This window comes from Drosophila virilis, chromosome X (assembly GCF_030788295.1).
Source record: "Drosophila virilis strain 15010-1051.87 chromosome X, Dvir_AGI_RSII-ME, whole genome shotgun sequence".
Classification (NCBI taxonomy): Eukaryota; Metazoa; Arthropoda; class Insecta; order Diptera; family Drosophilidae; genus Drosophila; species Drosophila virilis.
The window spans coordinates 22,416,934-22,436,975 of record NC_091543.1 but is presented as its reverse complement, the minus strand read 5'-3'; the positions used below and the strand labels follow the sequence as shown (position 1 = coordinate 22,436,975).

General features: G+C 43.8%; 1 protein-coding gene across 4 annotated transcripts in view; it reads right to left on the bottom strand.

The window, feature by feature from the left end:
• Positions 1 to 4,651: 4,651 nt before the first annotated feature.
• Positions 4,652 to 20,042, bottom strand: part of Mnr (Membrane-bound Notch regulator) — a 93,680-nt gene continuing 78,289 nt past the window's right edge. The window contains exons 2-4 of one of the 4 annotated variants that reach the window (XM_070206623.1): positions 11,070 to 11,226; positions 10,398 to 10,586; positions 4,652 to 6,063 (exon numbers count right to left, since the gene is read on the bottom strand). In XM_070206623.1, coding sequence (XP_070062724.1) covers positions 5,117 to 6,063; positions 10,398 to 10,586; positions 11,070 to 11,145 — 1,212 coding nt within the window. In that variant the 5' untranslated portion in view covers positions 11,146 to 11,226 and the 3' untranslated portion in view covers positions 4,652 to 5,116. Of the gene's footprint in view, positions 6,064 to 6,523; positions 9,538 to 10,397; positions 10,587 to 11,069; positions 11,230 to 20,042 lie in introns of those variants that run through there. The other 3 variants (XM_032439559.2, XM_070206624.1, XM_032439560.2) reach the window with 3 other exon arrangements.

Here is a 20,042-nt window from a genome sequence, read left to right as displayed (position 1 = left end):
GCCAGCGTTCATTAATCGCCGCAAATGTCAGAGCCCAGATTTGCACACACACACTCACACACACACACACACACACATAGATACACACGGGCGCCGCAAACACCGCAAATGCAGGGGCGAAACTTTTCAGCCACGAAAATTGCACATAAAACTTAATTAGTTTTTTCTTTTGTTGTTGTTTAACTTGTTGTTATTGGTTTTGTTGTTTTGCTGTTCTCGTTATTACTGTAGTTGTGACTGTTGGTCCGAATAGTTCGTGCCGCTTGGTCATTTTTATCATTTGCACTTAATTAATTAAGTTGTAACGCTTTTATTGCCCAGCAGCAATAACAACAACAAAAGCAGCACACATACTTATGTACTCATGTTGGCGTGGTTGTTCTCCTTCTTCTTCTTCTTGCTGTTGCTGTTCTCCAAAATGGAATTGTTTGACACGTAAAGCCAAGCTCCATTCGCCGACTCTCCGATAGTCGAAGCAAATATGTGAAGCTTAGTCCAAAAAAACATCCAGATATTTTAAATGCAAATCAAAGCAAGCAACAAAAGAATAATGTGCATTAGCACTACTAATACTACTACTAATGCGACTTCTACTATTTACAATAATAATAAGGCTACTAACAATACTGCTTCCCTTTCTATTCCTAACACTATTACTACTACTATAACTCTTTATAACACACTAATACTTTAATACCTACTAACACATGTAACCTCTAGTATTACTATTAATAATGCTTCTAATTATGCTATCACTAAAGCTACAACTATTACTAATTATACTAATGATATTTCTACTAATAATTACAGCTGCCACCAAAGCCACAACTATATCTATTAGTACTATTACTATTACTGCTAATCATATTACTATCATCACACCATTCATACTAATACGTATACTATTAATAATACCGCTACCATTTCATATACTACACCCAACAGTACTACTACTACACTTCTGTGTTCATAATGCAATTTCTAATGCTGCTACCAATACTTCCACGACTTATTGGTACTTCTAATACTGCTTCTTCAACTTTTACTGCTTCCTCCTCCCACCACCCCAACTGGGATTTTGTGTTCCTCCCCTCGCAAATATAGTGTAAACTTATTTGTTGAATGATTCAAATTCTAAAAAAAAAAAAACAAATTGCAATCAAAAGTGTCCAAATGCCTCCCAGTCGGATGCCCGTTGGCAGTTGTTGAACCTGTCTCTGATCCTCTTCGCGTTTTTGGACATTGGACTCGTAAAAGACAAGCACGTGTCTGCTTGATTATGGTCTGTAATTGGATTGGAGCAGTCAGAAATGTGCATGAAAGCTGATCAACTTGCTCCAGGCTGTTGCTGGTGCTGCTGCTTTGCCTCCAGCTGTTTGTAAAAATCGCCGCGCTCATAAAAATTAATAGGCTGCCACAAGCGGCGGAAACGGGAGCGACAACGGAAATGGAGGCGGAGAACGAGTCTGTTGTCGACCTGGGACAACGACAAGTACGCGTAATACCAATAAAATTAAGCCGATGGGCTCTGCAACAGCCAGTGGCTGGTTGCTTAGGCGAGCGCCTGGACTTCGGGTTGGGGCTCAGGTGTGGGCTCGGGTGTGTGCAATCATAAAACGCGACAGCGACTGTGCCAAACAATAAGCTGAAAGCCTCTTACATGTATTTATATGCGCACCTCGTTCCAATCATTCCAAGCTGCCTCTTAAAGTCTAACCCCCCGTCCACACCCAACTGTACGACGCCCATTTGCCTAATGCGACTTGAAAAGTCAACGACATTCGGCGCTGGGCAGGAGGAGGAACATGCGCCTCGGCCTCAGCCACGGCTTCAGCTGTAGCTTTCGCCTCAGCTCTAGCTTCTAAATGTGGCACGTCATTGTTTTTCCATCGAGAAGGCAAACCCTACCCCTGACGCTACCCGCACCACGCGCCCGAGTGCCAACAGCAACACCATCACCAACAACAACATTCATGTGGCTGCGTGGTGTCTATGTAGATGTGGCTCTGGCGGCAATGGAAAGTTCGAAGGTGAAAGGTTGGTGGCAACCGCCGCCACCGTCAACGTCAGCTTTGTTGTTGTTTTTTTCGTTGTCGCTCGAGTGCTGCTTAAATATGAAAAACTAACTCGTAGCTGCTTTTCACATTTTCCTGCACTTGACACTAAATTCACTTTGGCCAAGTAGGTGCTCCGTGCACTTCAAGCGCACTTTCGCTGCCGACAACAACAGCAACAACAGCAGCAGCACCAGCAGAAGCTACAACAACGTTGTTGCATTACCCAACACTGGCAACGGCAGTCCTCGCACTTAATGTGCAGTCGTTGGCTCTGGCACAACCGCATACATATGTGTGTATGTGTCGCCTCCCCGCTTCAGCCTCAGCCTCAGCCTCAGCTACAGCATCAGCCCGCTCTCCTGGTAGCTGCAGCTCCTGGGGCACTCCGAGCAGGTGCTCCTGCCGGCGCAATGTACATACTCGTATATTTATTTTATTACTTAAATAAATTACAAAATGGTTGTCGGTTAACCAAAGCCAAATGGCCATCTCGTTGCCGCTGCACAGCTCCTGAGAAGAAAGGATCTTAGCGTGCGTATAATATATTGTATGACCTCAAAAGCGTTGGCGGGGGATGCTGCAGGGAGCAACAATGTTGCCTACATCCACTTGCTTGATTCTCTATGCAGTTCGCTGTAGTTGCCTCAGATCGGATGCACTCAAGAGGATCTCGCTTGCCACACACGTATGCCGACTGGGAACAGCACAAACAATTTAATCTGTCACTCGATACGAGTTGTTAGTGGAATTTTCGCTTGTTAATACCTATTTGCCGACTGACGAACTCTGACGACTGGCACGACATAAGAAACCTCATCTCAATGAGACATTCATTGGCAAAAATACATATATAGACATTCAATAAAGCCAGTCATGACTGTAAGCCCATAAACAAATTGTTCACAGGCTTTAGGATCCGAGCTGGATTATGTTTTTTCCACGTTCATGAGTCCTCATTTCTGTTCACGCTTTAGCTTGTCTCACATTTTGTGTAAGTCTTAAAGCAAAGTAATCATTTATCTCTATATATTGTTGTCCTGAGTGACTCACTGACTGACTGATTGGTTTTCAATGTCTATGTGATAAAGGTGCACGTTTAGATGGAGTTTCGGGAAATTCCACCTGCATGTGTGTATAAATCGCGAAACATTTCATTTTCATTTCATTTTCGAAGAACTTTGTGAGAATATATTTGATACGTTCTTGGGTGGCAAGTGCGGGTCAAAGGTTTAATAAACGAACGATAATTCTTCAGCTTCAAGATTCTCATCGCAAGTCTAACCAGGGTGCAAACCGTTGATTACTCCTTACTCGATGCACTTAAAACATATTTTTATATAGAAGTTGGGATGAATATGGGCAGATAGTTGACAAGACAATCAAGACAAGACAAGAAAAATCCTTGCTATTATGTACTGCAATTAAATTTTCGTTACACTTGCAAAAACATATTTGGGATTTGATATTCGAACACTTGAAAGCTAACAATTTATTTACAAATACTTATGTTTCGTCAACAACCAATAAATAGTGACAAATTTTGTAAACAGTCTGAAACGATTCACAACTTTGTTTAGTTGTCTGAACTGAATTTGTCGATTGAAATACAACGTAAAAAGAGCGATTCGTTTATATTTGCAGACAATTTTTATCTGCAAATAGTGGGCATACGAATGTAGCTATTGTAAACAGCCATTCAGCCATTTTATATTTATTTGATTTTGTGGCCTGGATACGTTGAAAACGGCTGCAAACAGGGTATGCTGGTTCTGTGCAAATGTACGTATCCGGCAGAAGGAGACTTCCCCGAACCTTTTTGCCGTTTATATTCTTGTTCAGTCCGAGTCGATCTAGATAGCATATATTCGTCTGCCGCATGTCGAACATAACGAGCTAAGAAACCTGTGAGAGCCTGCCCTATCTAGTTTGTCAATATCTTGCCACATTTCCATGGAATAAATCACAAATGATATGTATTCTGTAACAGTAGAGTATGCACATATTAAAAATATCTCTGCCTTTGAATGCATCCCTTAATACCCAGCAAAATTGATCGGATGCCCTCAAAATATGAAATATGCAACAAGCAGAGAAACAGTCGGTTATTTTAATGCTATTGTCACATCGTTTGCATAGAGTCGTCCTGCTATGTCGAAACTCGCCGGATTGGACAACAACATATAAGTATATCATATAGCTGCCAGGAAAATAATCGGTGAACTACAAGTTCTTGTTTAAATCACATTATTTCAAGTCTTAGCAAAATCGGGATTAACGTTAATTTTACAAGGGTATTTAATATTTTGCGTGCCGAAAATAGCCGTGAATTTCTCGGGGAATAATAAAAAAAAAATAAACAAATTTGAAGAATTGACAATTACAGCTGAAATTGCTTGTTTTTCTTTTGTTTTTTTTTTACAAACTTTGACCAATTTTTCAAATTTTTTCCCATTTGGGCGTATTAGAGCTGTCTTTCGACCCGCATAAGGCTTAGCCATTAGGATTGTTTTTTTATTGTAGAGTGTTTTTTCATTTATAATGCCGTTACTTACCGCCGACATCTTAATTAATCCCATGCAAAAAGAGAAAAAGCATTTTGTGGTCTGGCTTTCAATTCTTACGACTTTCTATTTACAAATAAATCGATTTTCTGTTTTGTTGCGGGTTGTTTGTTTCTGTTTCTGTTTCTGTTTCTGTTTTCCAGAATTTGTTTGAATTTTGATTTTGGTTTATAATATTTAGTTTATGTTTAATATGAACTGTATTTGATTTCCGTATTATTAGTATTATGTAATTCAGTATCAACGCATGAGTACATGTATATGTATTTGTATTTGAATTTGTATTTGCATTTCTGCATGTATTTGTTTTTTTTTGTATTTGCTTTAGTTTTTGCATGTAAGTATTGTTCTCTTATTAGTTCATTGAAAACCCTCCATTTGATTATATATGTGTGTGGTATGCACGAGTATGTTTAGCATAGTTATAAAGTGGGAAATTGGTGGAAACTATTACAAGATTGTTCTACTCCGAGTTAATTGATGCCTTTGTCCCGCTCCTCATTTGCCATAGTAGCTGCCGGGCGGCTGGGTGGGGTAGCTCTTGGCGCCGCCGGAGGAGTAGCCATCACTGCTGCCGCCGCCCCCACGGGAAGAGGGGTTCTCGCTGAAGAGACCGCCAAAGTTCTTCGAGTTGAAGATCTCGCCAAGGCCGCTGCCGCCGCCATGGCTGGCAGCGCCGTTGCTGCTGCCGCCGCCGCTAAGTAGGCTGCCAAGGAAGCTGCTGGCGCCGCCACCGCCGCCATTGTTGTTGTTGGCACCGCCTCCAGAGAGAACGGAGCCAAGCAGGCCGCCGAGCAGATTGCTGCCAGTAGATGAGCCGCCGGATGATCCACCGCCGCCGCCGCCGCCTCCGGATGAATAGCCTCCGCTTGGTTGATAAGCGTTGTTGCCTCCGCCGTTGGCACCACCGCCGCCATTGGCGCCGCCTCCCTGCAGCTGCTTGGCTATTTGGCCTGCAATGATACCGGAAACCGCTTGACTCACCGCCGGGTTGGAGAAGAAGTTGGAGAAGAAGCCACCGCCTTGCTTGTCCTTGGGCTTCTGGGCGGCGCCGCCGCCGCCATTGTCATAGCCAGGCGCGGGCGGAGTATAGCCGGGCACAGGCTGATAGCCACCTGGAGCTGGCTGGTAGCCACCTGGTGCTGGTTGATAGCCACCAGGAGCGGGCTGATAGCCGCCCTGCGGATTGTAGCCACCTTGGGGATTGTAGCCGCCGTACGGATTGTAGCCAGCACCACCATTGTTATTGTTGTTGTTGTTGTTGTTAGGAAGCGAGGGATAGAGACCATGACCGCCAGCCGAGAAGCCATTACCATATCCACCGGCGCCGCCGCCACTGTAGCCACCAGCTGCGCCTCCAGCGCCACCCTGGTTGCCATCTGCCTCCGGCAGCGGAGCGCTAGGTGCATTCGGTGCATACGAGTTGTGGGTGTTGCCGCTGCTCACTTTTCACGAGGCAGGCAGCGCAGTAGCAGCACAGCAGTAGAGCGCGTCAGCAGTAAACAATAAGTGTTAGCCACAAAAGCGATTGACAACAAAAATGAAAAACAAAAAATCAAAGAAACAGAAACATAAAAAGCATTAGGGAAACGGGGCAAAAACATGGCATAAACAGGAAACTTAACATAAATGAAATATAAGCACAACAAGCCTATGAGTGGGCTTTGTGGTGGTGGTGGTGGAGTGGAAGGGGAAGGGTGGCAGGGTGGTGGTTAAAGGGTTTTTGGTATGGGCTCATTTTGAATAACTTAGCTTAGCTTAGTTTCATTACAGTTGCTCGTTTCATTTTGATTAGCGTATTATGCATATGCCTACAATCGATAAAATTATCGTAATCGTAAACGTTATCGTTATCGTTGTCGTTATTGCAACATTTAAATCCTACACAACTTTGAGTTTGATTTGTTTTTCTTTTTTGTTTTTTTGTTGCTTAGTTCTTATAAGTCTTCTCTGCCGTATGGTTAAGTTAATTATTTATGTGTATATTTTAAATATATTTATATTATGCGTTAGTATGGGAATGCTATGTACAACGCCAAGTTATCAACTATTCGAGAGGCTCAATATGTATGTAAGAAATGCCTTTCACGCCTCTTTTTAAATGGGAATAGTTGAATAGCTTGAGAACCCTTTCGTTAACATAATGCCCTATGTCTAATAGATATCAAGACCTTTATCTTCAATATTTAATTAATATTTGCATGCACATTCACATGGTTATTTTTATAAGTTTTTTGTATCTGTTTTTTTTTTTTTTTTTTTTTTTTGCCAGGTTTAAGTTTAAGTATATTTCATCAAATGCTTTAGTTAGTTCTTTAATACTGTTTACATGACATTTTTAGTAGAGTTTCATTCAAATAAATGTGCGTGTGTGTGTGTGGATGTGTGCTAAAATAAATAAATGAGAAATCAAATCAACAATGCGCAGAATGCGTGTTCGGACGGAGTAATTATATTTATACGTATATACTTTTGATTTGCTCTATTTTAAGTTGATTTATTTGCAAATAAATTCGTTTCACAAAAATAATAAAATACGTAAAAATTAAACTGAATAATCATAATTTTAATAAGAAGTGGTTCGGAATAAATGATATACAAAAACCTTAAATTAGAATATTGAAATATTTTTTGAAAACAATTTCTGTTTAGTTTCGCTTATCCATTAAAATGAATATTCGTTTTGATATTGTTGTGATTCGAAATTAAAAGTGATTGCTGTCTGATTCAAAGAGATTCAGTTTTTAAACTTTATAATCCCGGCAGCTGTTTGATCTGTTCAAGATGTCCGATTTGTTGCAAGTTCGTCAGCTTGTTGCGGGATTTCATTGAGACTTTTGGCATTTAATTGATTCTCAAGTATATGTGTATAGCTATTTTCTTCGTAATTGTTATTTTCCTGGCAGTTATTTTATCTTTTCATATTTTTCTTAATTTGTAATTACTTGCAAATTTGATTGGTATCTCTCTCCGTACGAGTTTTCAAGTGTCGCTTGTCGTTTGATTTAAGGTTTGCATTTTTTCTTACTCTTATTATTTGAAATTGCAAAAAAAAAATTGTTTTAAAATTACATTAAACTGTGTACTTTGTGCACTTTTTAGCTGCTTTAAGTAAACCGCGTTTGTTACTAAATTTCTTGATTTCTAGAGCGGAATTCGTTATTTATTTATATTTCGATTTTTTTTTTTTTTATTTTAATTGTAATTATTTGCTTGCAGCCCCAAAACCAGCTTATTTTGCAATTTGATTGACACGCGTATTTGTGTCTACAACAACTGTGCCTGGGCTGCAACTATTTCAATCAGCAGCAATTGCAACAGCAACAATTGCAACTGCAGCTGCAACAGCTAAATAAAAGCCGGAAATGGTTGCCACAAAATTCGCAGCAGCAACAAAAATTAAATTAACTGTGCGTGTGTGCGTCTGTGTGTGTGTGTGTGTGTGTGTGTGTCCGACGTGCAGCTAAGTCTGTGGCTGTGGCAAGCACTGGCTCTAAGCCCCAAATTAAATTCCAATTTAATTGAGCTGCAAAAAACAGAGAGTAGTGCAACGTGCCTTCAGGGCCAGGACTACGCATAGACCGGCTACTAACTGAAAGTTAGACCAACACACAAATCAGCTCACAAACACACACACACACACACGCACACACACGCACGCACAATATTATTTGAATATTACGTATACGCTCGGGGGCGTGCTGCATGCTGTAATCTGAGAATGTATAGAAAAGAAATAGCTTCAATAATATTGTGGGCGTGTCTTATGCTTTGTCTATATGCAAAAGATTATCCTGCTTGTGGGTTTTACTTAAATATGACTTGTAACCAATTATTTAACGCTTTGTTGTTGTTTCCATAGGTGTTGCCTGTCAGAAATGTTGTTGTTGCTGTTGCTGTTGCTTTTGCTGTTGGTGTGGCTTTCGTAGAAGCCCGCTTTAAGTGTCTTAATCTAGGGCCCAAAAACCAGTGAAAATAATAAACGAAAATTGGGGGGAAATTGAAAGAAACGAAGCAAGCAAAGGATTTGCACATGGTTAATCGTAATCGTCGTCGTCGTCGGGTTGCAGGATCAAGAGTGAAGGGTATCAGTGGAGGGAGAGCAACTGCTGCATCTTATTACGTGCTGGCACTGTCGCTGCCTACGTAAGCCAGCAGCAACAACAGGACTGCGAGTAGACCGATGAGCGGAGCGCTGGAATTGACGCGTCGCTCCGCTGCCGAAGGATGTGCTTGGGTCTGGCGATTGTAGGGATTCTGTTGGTTCTGGTTCTGATACTGTGGCGGCGGCTTGTTGTACATGTTCGCATTCTGATGATGTGTTTGATAGCCCTGATAATTGCTTCCATATGGCGCCAGACCGCCGCCGCCGCCTCCGAGGATGCCTATGCTGGAGCTGGGCATGCCGACGCCGGCGCCGCCGCCGGGCGGTCCGCCAGTGCCGGCCGGTCCCGAATAGAACGGCAGCTGGCCAAATACGAACGGTGGATTGTAGGGGTTCACCGGCTGCAGGCCATGCATGGGATAGCCAGGATTGAGCACGCTACCTGGATGATTGGGTTGGGGAAACTGTTGAAATGATGGCGCTTGCGTTGGCGAATTGTAGGGAAAGATTGGCATATTGGGTATTATGGGCATATGATGCTTGGCCCCGAACACATAATGCTGATCGATTCCGGTGGACGAGGCACCCGCAGCCCCATTCGAACCCTGAGCACTGGCGGCATTTTGGTTGCCACCCTGGCCGCCATTTTGTGCGCCGCCCTGGCCGCCCAACGGCTGCTGGTTGCCATTTTGATGCCCACCATTCTGGTTGTTATTATTGTTATTGTGATTAAAATAGGTGTATGTGTTAAGTGTGGGATTCGATGAGGCCGGCGCAAATATGTTATTCTCCGGCCCCGTATTTAGGCTGGTTCCTGTTAGTAAGCCGTTGCCAGTGCCACGACGAGCGAGAGCAGTGTAAAAGAATGAGAGAGAAAATGCGATACAATTGGTTAATCAGCGCTGAACGATCCACAAGCTGCTGCTGCTGCTGCTGCTGCTGCATGCGAGTAAGCGAGCGATCAGGCTCAAGCTCTCTCGCTTTCGCTCTCACTCCATATGATGTGTACTCTTGCCAGAGCTTGGAGCTTGAGCTTTAGCAGCAGCAGTGGATGTACATGTGAGCGTGTGTGTGTGTGTGTATGTGTTTGCGAAAGAGAGCAGCAGGCAGAAGCAAATGAGCGTAACTGCGATGCATATGCTTGTGTGTATGTATGTATGTATTTGTGATGTGCACCAGCCAAAGCTCAGTGTTGTAAAATGAGGCAATGAATGAGCGGGCGAAAGTGCAAGTGGAATGAAACAAAAAACACAAAACTCCATTTATATGGGTAAGACAAAAGAGAGAGCGTAGCATTTGTGTGTGTGTGTGTGTGCGTGTGTGCGTGTGTGAGAGAGTATTGGGTAAATCTCTTCATTTATATGTATATATGTATGTAGTACTTGTAAGTAGGTGGTTATATACAAAAGAAACATTGAAAATAAAGCAAATGATAAGTAACATTTATCAATGGGCACCTCTTATATACAAATATGCATTCGTACGTTTCTCTATCCGTCTGTACGTCTGTCGATCTGTGCATCTACGACGATGTTGCCGCCGTCAATTTGGTAAAAGCTCGCCAAGCTTCAGCCCGCCCGAACCCAAAATTTCAAGTGAATAATGCATACAAAAATAATATCTCAAAGAAACAAAGAATAAACATAATAGAAGCAAAACAAATAAAATAAATACCTGACGGATTAACTGACGACGACGAGGAGGAGGGATTTGCCTGGTTGGTGCTCGAGCCGCTCTTGCGCTTGCAGGTCGGATAATTGCCGCAGTCCTTGCCATCGCGCTGATTATAGCTGCACGAATCGCTGGTGATGACGCACTCCTCAGTGGGTAGGCAACCAATGTCGGCACAGCCGCGTCCATACTCTTCACAGTGTGGATACGTAGTTAAACGAAAACGGAACCGAAGACAGAAACGGAGACGGAACCGGAGTCGGAACCGGAGTCGGAGTCGGAGTCGGGGTCGTATTGGTGTTGGTGTTGGGAGCAGTTTGTTGAGTGTTTGGTTTCGAGAGGGGAAAAAAGTTAAAATAATACAAATTATAAGATAAAACGTGGTCGCGCAACGATGGAAATCATGTTGATCGTGATGATAATGAAGATGACGATGATGATGACAATGAATGCATGTTAATTTGTACATTACGAAAAGACGGTTATAAGAGAGGGTTTGGAATAAAGAAAGACACTTCGAAAAATGAAGGGGGAGAAGTAGGGTTAGTAGGTCAAAGATCGTGGAAGGAGTAACAGCAGGAGATGAGGGAGTAGAAAGATGATCGAGGAGTGACACAGATAGCAACGAGGACAACAAAAAACAAAGGTTTTCAACTCAATATTACGTATACGTACTGGAATAGCCATCCACATGGTTCAGCTGCAGCATTGCTGCTACCAGCAGCATTAGGGTAAGGCGTGCCACGCCCATTTTCGGTATTATTGCAAGCGTGCTTCTATGTATGATCTCTCCCAGATCCTTGGATTTGCTTCAGCTGCTCGGATCTTGTTGCTGCAAAGAGAGGAAACTGATTGTTAGCTAGTTGGCGGCAGATTCATAAACACGTCTTCATCCCATTTATCCAAGCAGGATAGCCCGAACCTATGTACATACACACTTAGGTAGCCGCAGAGCCCAGTGCCAGGCCAACTTTATTTATCACATTGACAGCTGGGCTCAGGTTCATTGCGGTTGTTTGCGTCACAACGCAGTTACAGGCGCACAGTTGGACGTTGGGGTAGACGGAGGGGCAGGGGCAGGGGAAGGGGCAGGGGCCGGGGCAGACACAGACAACAGGCAGCAGACGCAGACCAAGTGGCGTCGCATTTGTTTGGCGCAGTTTTGCCCCGACTTGACTTTACTTTAAATAACTCTGCTTGCCGCATATGACACGCCCACACCCGTCCCGCCACCGCTTCCGCCTCCGCCCCTGACTGCAGTCAATGTAGCAGCATCTGCGCCAACCACATTTGTTGTTTTAGGTGTCCAGGGGCCACGACTCACACAAATATTCGATGTTTAAAAAATACATTGGTAAGCAAACCAAGATACATATCAAGCCAATGATTACCTCTGACGACTTCGGCATAGAGCTCATAAGACTTGCCTTAACGGGTTAAGAGCATTATGCATATTCTGGTCAGGCTATTCTGGAACTAGGAGTTAGGAGTTAATCAAGGATGCACTTTCCACAGAGTGCAAAGAGTTTAAGGACTGTGTATAGAAGAGCTCAGCACTGGATTGAGGGTATCTGCTTATCGAGCACTCCCGACCAGAGCACCTTTTGCTGTTATTATTTGGATAGAACAGAGTTTCTGGTTGAGTCACCTAAACAAATTGATTGGCAATAAAAATTAAAAACAAAAATGCAAATAACTTGAAAAACTTTTCATGATTTCGTTTCACTTCCAGAGGAAATATCTACAAGATGGTTGAATGGAAAGTTCTTAAAAACGGAGAAGCATGAGCAAATGTTTTGTGAAGATGAAATTCGTATCAATTAATCGAAATCTGCGACGTTTTCTTGGTCACGGGGAAAAGCTGATTGATGAATATAACTGCAATTCTCGCAAGTCCAACTACAGATACATCTTTTGCCGACTTTAAAGGAAATTTTTTGTACAGAATTCCTTTGGGTTTTTCGTTCAATTTTGTTGGATTATGGGGGGGGGGGGGGGGGGGGGGGGGTGGGGAGGTATGGAAATTGCACAGGATATGAAAATGAAAAGCGAATTGTTAGCCAAATGAAAACGCATAAATTGGGCATCTGCCGATGATTTGTGGTCCGCTTCATTTGTCCCAGAGAATGCGGCGCCGATGCGGCTCCATAAAATGTACACGAATTCCAGAGTTTGAGAGCCGCAACTCTGACGAGCCGCACCGCCAGAGTTGCAGCTGGAATTTGGAGGCATTAAACTGGCCAAAAAAAAAGGACACCGACACACACACACACACACACACACACACACACACAACTGAGACTGCAATGTGTTTTGTATGTTTTCGTTTATTTTGTGCTTTTGTATTCTTGTGTGTGTTTTTTTTTTTTTTTTGGCTTGCGGCAAAAGCAGCGCACACATCATTTGAGCTGCTCCTGGTCATGCTTCGGCTCAGCAGCCAGCGTCCCGCTCCTGCTGTTCCTGCTGCCTGCCACTCGCACTCGACTCTCAGTTGTCCATCCGCTTGTCTCTGCGTCCGAATCGTGCATTCGTCTGTGTTGGGCCATGTCCCGGCCGACGGAAGCCAAAAGTGGAAATGCATGATAAATGACACGAGGTCCTTCCTTACTTTTTACACTTTTTCTCTCCCTCGCTCTGTGCTGCCGGGTTTTCCTTTTGTTCGTGCCGCTCTCACATATTTGCAACGCTGGGGGAGTGCGAGCACAGGGGCGGCAACAACAACAAATTTTTATTTTAAGATACAAAACAAAACTGGACGAAAATTGTGAAACGATGACGTCGTAAATGTTTTGTTGCAACAATTTTTTCTGCTGCACACTCTGCGTCTGTGTCTCTCTGTGTGTGTCTGTGTGTGCAGTCAAAGAATCACACAAGAATAAAAAGCAGCAAAGCAAACTGTCCGCGAAACGGAAGCTCAAACTAAAACAACTGCTAGGGGCGCCCAGCGCCAGCGAGTCCGGACACAGGCCACAACACAACAGCACAGAGGCAGGGTACAGGGTACAGCTGCGGACCGGCTAGTAGGAATCGGGTAATGCGCTACAATTGAGAAAAGCATTGCAAAGCCAAATACAATTTGAACGTAAATATAGTTTGCGAGCGAAGCTCTGCGAGAAGAATCGCAATGTGTTGATCTTCGGCCTTACATGCACAAATATTTCGCTGCATTTCCACCGAAAAGAAGAGACGCGATTTGATGGGCTAAGCGGGAGAGAGCTTTGAAGACTTACAATAAAGCTGCGCTCCGAACTATAGCAGCTCAATGAAAAAGAGAGGAGCGTCAACAGTTCGCAAATCTCTGACCTAGGCAAAAAAGCTTTAAAAGCTTACATCAAGGCTGCGCTTGCTGGAGACCTTGCGTTACAGCAGCTTAGGCAAACTCAATGGGAGAAAGCGAATCAGAGCTGAGCTTTCGCGCTGTAAATTAAAATAGTCGTGTTCAAGCTGAAGAACTTGTCTGCTGTTGCTGTTATTGCATTACAGAATGCAATTGACTGTGCCTAAATGCTGTAGGGTGCACAGCGACGCGGGCTGCCGGCCGCTCTGTTTCGCGAGGCATAAACCGAAAATTCACACTTGGTTACTTTCTTCATGACTTTGGATATTATTGTGGTTTATGTTAGTGCTGTCACTTGCCGCGTGCTGCTGCCCTCGTCCCCGGCGTCGGCTGCGTCCCCTGCAGCAGGCACGCCCCGACGCCCACAGCGGCAGCCGCATGTTGCCTGCCGTCGTGTGATGTATGACTCCATGAAATGCGATATATTCATGTTAAATTATTTTTGCAAAAATAAAAAAAATTAAAAAAAAACAACAACGAAACGAAATCGAAACGCGAACCGTTAGGAAACGAGACGAGACGAGACGAGACGGGACGGGACGAAACGAAACAACATGAAACGACAACTGCGACTGTTGATGACAAAGAGAACACGAATGCGAATGTGAACGAGAATGTGCGAATGTGCATACGAATGCGGATGCGGATGCGGATATGGATGCGGACAGGCGTCGGGCATCGGGCATCGGGCGAAGCGCTTGCCCTTTAAGTTTGTTGCTTAAAGCGTAAGTGTTGCACAACGCCAAGTGGCGCCACATTGTTGCAGTTGCCGTTGCAATTGAGCAAACAATTAAAAGTTTTAAATATTGTGACAGCATTTTTACAGTTAATTGCACAACGAGCACCCCCCCGCCGTTGCACTCAAATCCCTCAAACAGCTGCCAACTTCATTTATTACTTTCCACCAAGCCCCCGCCCCTCTACCAGCACACCCCTCAACCTCATCCTCATCCATGCCGTGCGCCAACATGACTTTTTGCAATGCTCTATATAGGTGGGCAAAAAATAAAGTTTGGCTTTAGTTTTTCCTGACGCTACTCGATTTAATTTTCTAGTTTTTTTCTCCCCCTGTTTTTGGAGGGACAGGCTCGGGTTTGGGCTCGGGGTCGGGTCGGGTCGGGTCGGGGCGAGGCGTCCTTTGCGCTGCCTCCAATTGTGAAATGGCAACTGGCGCAGCAGCTGCAATGCTGGCGGCAGCTCACAAACTGACAACCATTTGTCATTACCGGCGGAGTCGCGGCGGGGGCGGAGGCGGGAGCGGTTCGGCTCCTTTTTGTAGGGTATTGGCAGGCGCCATATGTTTAAAGCGTTTAACAAAAAAAAGTTTAATTAGCGAATGTCGCGAGGGCAGTTCGAGTCGGTGTCGGAGTCAGGGTCGGGGTAGGGCCTGGTTGGGCATGCCCCGGATATGACCCTGCAATTCTGGCATATTAAATTCCAGACAGCAAACAAGGGAATTTCAATTCGTGGCAAGGCGCCCCGGGCACACAATTTAGTTGACTACCCCAACAAGAAAAAAAAAAAACAAAAATAAAAGAAAAAAGACGAAAAACCCCCGGACAAATTCCCGAAAATCTTTGTAAGGCAGTTAATTAAAAACTTGAATGTGCAGGGCAGCAGATGTGCAATAGGTTGGGGTGGGCTCCATCTCTGTGTGTGTGTGTGTGTGTGTGTGTGTGACAAAAGGCAGCCCCCAAGGCCCAAAACAAAGAGCAAAATCAGCAGCTGGCAAAAGAAGACCCATAATTGAAAGTGCAGTTAGTTTCCACACTAATTGAAATGAACTAAACTCGACTCAAAGTACGTATTCTATGGGGCACACAAAACAAAGAAATTCTCAACCTAATAAAACTGCACAATAATTCAAAATCAAAATCAATCAATTCGAATACTTAATTTGCCAGCTGCTCGTATACGAGATTTCAATCAGACAAAATCGAGCAAACAATTCAACATGCTTGAAAAGAAAATCACCCAATAATATTAAATGCTGAATTAAATGACTGCGCTCCACAGAAGCGTTGCTCTAAGCCTCCTCGTTGCATACTTTGCTGCTTGCTAAAAGAAGCGGAGCAATCAAATTCAAGCATTGCTGCCCTAGTTACGAGCTGTAACTAGCCAATTATCCGACGAATTAAAGAAGACAAATACTTAATGCATGTTATCAGCCTCTTAATATAGTCTGTCCTTCTGCAACAGGCAGAAGGGTGATCAGCGATATTCTGTTTCGTTTCTGAGAAATCGATATACCCTGTAGCCTTTAGCGGCTTATAGAGGATGTAGAGTACCTTGGAGTAACTTTTTTGGAAACCCTACCCCTACACATTTTTAGAGGTATAGTCTATATGGGCATCGGCCTTTACACACTTTTGTATGTCATATTTATGCGCTGATCTGAAATTGCAAAATGATCGGACAATAAACACCGAACGCAATTCCCATAGCTTGTGTGTGTATAGAAGGCAGTTTTGATATCTGGGACCTACGTATCTTCTTAATAGAGCACTCTTTCCTATTATTTAAAATATATATTTGCCAATTTCTTACAACGGATATACTAAAACAAATTCTTTGTAATGAAAAACTCTTTTTGAAATATTTGAGTTTTGTTCAATTAGTAAATAAATTGTCAAATGGCGTTTAATTCGTTGTATGGAGCGGGGCACATGGAAATGCCGCCTTAAATCATCTGATCCGGAGCCCAAATCCGCATTAGGAGCTTTCCGTTCGCACCAGGAAACGACGGAACAGTGTACAAAGGGACAGATGCACAAATGCGAGGCAGGGCCATGCATGCAGGGGGGCCAGGCACGAGGCGGGGCTAAACAATTGAATGATGAATTGTCGCCCACTTGGCAGATGAAGCGGCAACAATGGCCTCCAGCTTTATGCGTGGGAGCGCCAGCATGTGCGTCCAGGATGTGGACATGGCACCTGTTCCCCGTTCCCTGTGTCCTGCCAGCTTCTGTGGCCAACCCAGCAGCAGCTAAGCCTTTTGCGGCACAATGATGGATCTCCTTAATTAAGTTGTAGTTGGCGCCGGAGCTGGAGCTGGGCAGGGGCTGAGCTGCTGCTAAATTGAAAAACGCATGAAAAATGTTGCCAGGAATATTCTTGATTATGACAAGCTGCTGATGGAAAGTGTTGGACACTTGCCAGTTATTGTTCGAGACATTGAATACCCGAGCATCTTGGGCTAATCTAATGGCGGCTCATCAAGCAGCGCCAGCTGTTCAACACTGCCAACAAGGCGATCGGTGAGAAATTACATAAGCTGTCACAGGGCAGACGTGAAGCTTGAAAAATATACATAGGAATATTAATTGGCTTCCGAAATGCTCAGCTCTTGTTAAAGCATCTTTTCTCGTTTCTAATTAAGCGAAATGAAAATAGGTTCAGCATGCATTAATTGATGCTTTTGATTCTCTGAGCAAGAAATATGTCCACATTTGACTTTCTCACAACACAATAACGATGCTCGAATGTTGAGAACAAGTTTTGCATTATAATTCTCAAACTGTTTTAGCGCTGACTGTATTAGTCGCAACTGTTCATTCGCTGTGATTGACTGTCAAGATATTCATTCCACATGCAACCGCAACAAAGCCCGCTTGAGTTTGGCGCTGACTGGCAGCGAAATGGAATGTTGTAAATAAATTATGCATTTTCATATTTGTTGTGCGCGTGTCGCTCTAATAAACACATATTTTTGGCCAGCAGCCGCAAAATGTTGGCTGTTGCATGCAACGGAATTAATACGGTATGAGAGCAGGCGTACCTCTAATACCCTTTCTCTCATTTCAACAATCTAAGCCCACTGAATATTAATGCATATTTGCGAAATACTCTTTGAGTGCGGATTGATGCTGATTGATCGCAGCTTGCATTATATATACGTACTCTGTGCGATGTCATATGTCGGAAACATTGTAAAATTTGTTGTTCTTAAAATCAATCAATTTCCGACTGCAATGAAAGCTCATGAAAATATAGCAAAATATCATAGCAAATCAGTCAAAACTTCCAATGTTTCCTTTTTCACATTCCTTTGCGGGTGCAGTTAAGCATTTTCGAAATAGTTGGAAGCGTCAATGTCACAAAGCCTAAAGGGTAAGGGTATTAAAACTATATTGACACTTGTTGTGTGTTGTTCTAGTTGTGAGAGAGAGAGAGAGAGACAGAGAGGGCGAGAGAGGGGCAGTGTGCACACATTTTTGTGCACTGTGTCTGTGGTAAGTGCGGGCAATAACCAGTAACCAGTTACCAGTTACCACTTACCAGTTACCAGTTACCAGTTGACAGTTGAAAGTTGCCAGTTCTCCCCAAGGAACTCTGTTGCAGTTTTCAAATGCTGTTCATTTTGCTGGCTGACATTAAATTTGACGCGGCTTAAATAATATTTATGAATTTATGGCTGGCTAGCACTTTAATTGGGGTTTTTGCTGCCAAATGCCAAACAAATTTTGCATGATTTATGCCAAAAGCTTAAGCGACGGACAGGCAGGGTCAATGGGCACGGAGGGACGCATAAAATATATATAAATATACATACATATATGTCGAACTCTCGTTTAACTTCGTAAAGACTCTATTAGTAAATAAAATGCCATAAAATATTTATAAATAAGCTGCAGGGCTGAAAAAGTGCTGCTGCATAGGAAGCAAAACCCGACTCGAGACCCTGGAGTCAAATGCAGAGCCGTAGTCAAAGCTAAAGAGGCACAGCACACAGCACACAGCACAGAGCACAGATCCCTCGTTCATTGTTCACAGTTTTCAGTTGCATAGCTAAACTGTAGCTGAGCTATGCCTGCTTTCTCTCCTCTCTCTCCCTCTCTCTCTCTCTCTCTCTCTCTCTCTTTCTCTGTACTTTTCTATATGACATTATGCAAATCGCTTGGCAGCTGCTGCCACTGGATACAAGGCAGCCAGAATGCCGATACGGATGCACCCTGGCAAAGACTTTAAGTGGATTACAACGGCAGCAATATGCAACAGCAACAGCAACAGCAACAGCGACATGCAACAACCGCCACGGCAATGGCAACTTGTTAGCTGCCAGCGGGCTGAGGTAAGGAGCCCAACAGCAAAGTTCAATAGTTGTTTGATTTTCGATATGACGGCGCGGCTGAGCAGAAGGACGTAGACGTAGACGTAGACGTGGATGCGGACACGGCTGCGACTGCGACTGCGACTGTGGCTGCGACTGCGGTGAGGGTGTCGTCGTTGTCGGTGTCGGGCAGTACGAAGCACTGTGCCTTATTGCGGGTTCGTTGTCTGCTCGAGTGCTGTTGCCGCCGTTGCCTAACACGGGCAATTTATGGATTTTCTATTAGGCGCATGCGGCATCTTAAGAATTTCTAGGCGATTGTCAATGCGTCGAATGCGTAATGCAGCGCTGCGAACCAACTGCACGGCCAAAGCAGCCAATCGAGTTGTATGTGTGCCATTTTATATGACGATTTCCGAGTCGATATAGCCATGTCTGGCATTTCGCCTTCGCCTCTAAAAGCTATCGTCAGGAAATACCCCATAGGTACTTCTGCTGCTGCAGCATATAGCATATGTCAGAGGCGTCCTGATCGGATAACTAAATATTTTGCCATAGGAAGCACAAGCTGAAAATGAGTTTCATCGTGAGGCATATATCTGCAAGGTTATTTAATCTTCGGCCTGCCGCAGATAGCCGTTCGCTCTGCTTTCACATTAAAAAACAAATGAAAAAAGCAACTGCCAACGCGGCGTATGCGTAATGCCTGCTAAGCCCCACCCGGCCTCTGGGAAACGGACGGCAGCTCATCAATTAGTCGGGCATTGCATTTTGCTAGGCTTGGTTCAAAACTCTCGCCTCGACTGCAATTTAAACTTTGCTCGCTGTCCGGCAGAAAAATTGTTTTCTCTTTTTTCCAATTTTGTTTTTTCTGCGACTCTTTCACACACACTTTCTCACTGTCTCTGTTGCTCTGCGTTTTGTTGTCGCTCTCTATAACTAATTTCGTCTGGGCGCACTTTGTAAATTCCGCCTTTTAGTTAGTTGCATAGCAAATAATAACTTCCGCTTGCCTGCTGCTTTGACTAAGCATTGAAATGATTACGAAACAAGAGTTGCACTGCCAGCCAGACAGCCCCGCCTTACAGCTCTACACAGCGCTCCCTCGCCACACCAGTCGGTGAGTTATCATCGTTTTGTTGCTTCAAGCGCTAAAAAGAAAATTCGTTTCGCACTGAGGCAAACTTTATTATACTTGTAAGAAGAAAATTCGCCAAAACGAACTTTATGACTTGAATCCAGCAGCAGCAGCAGCAGCCGC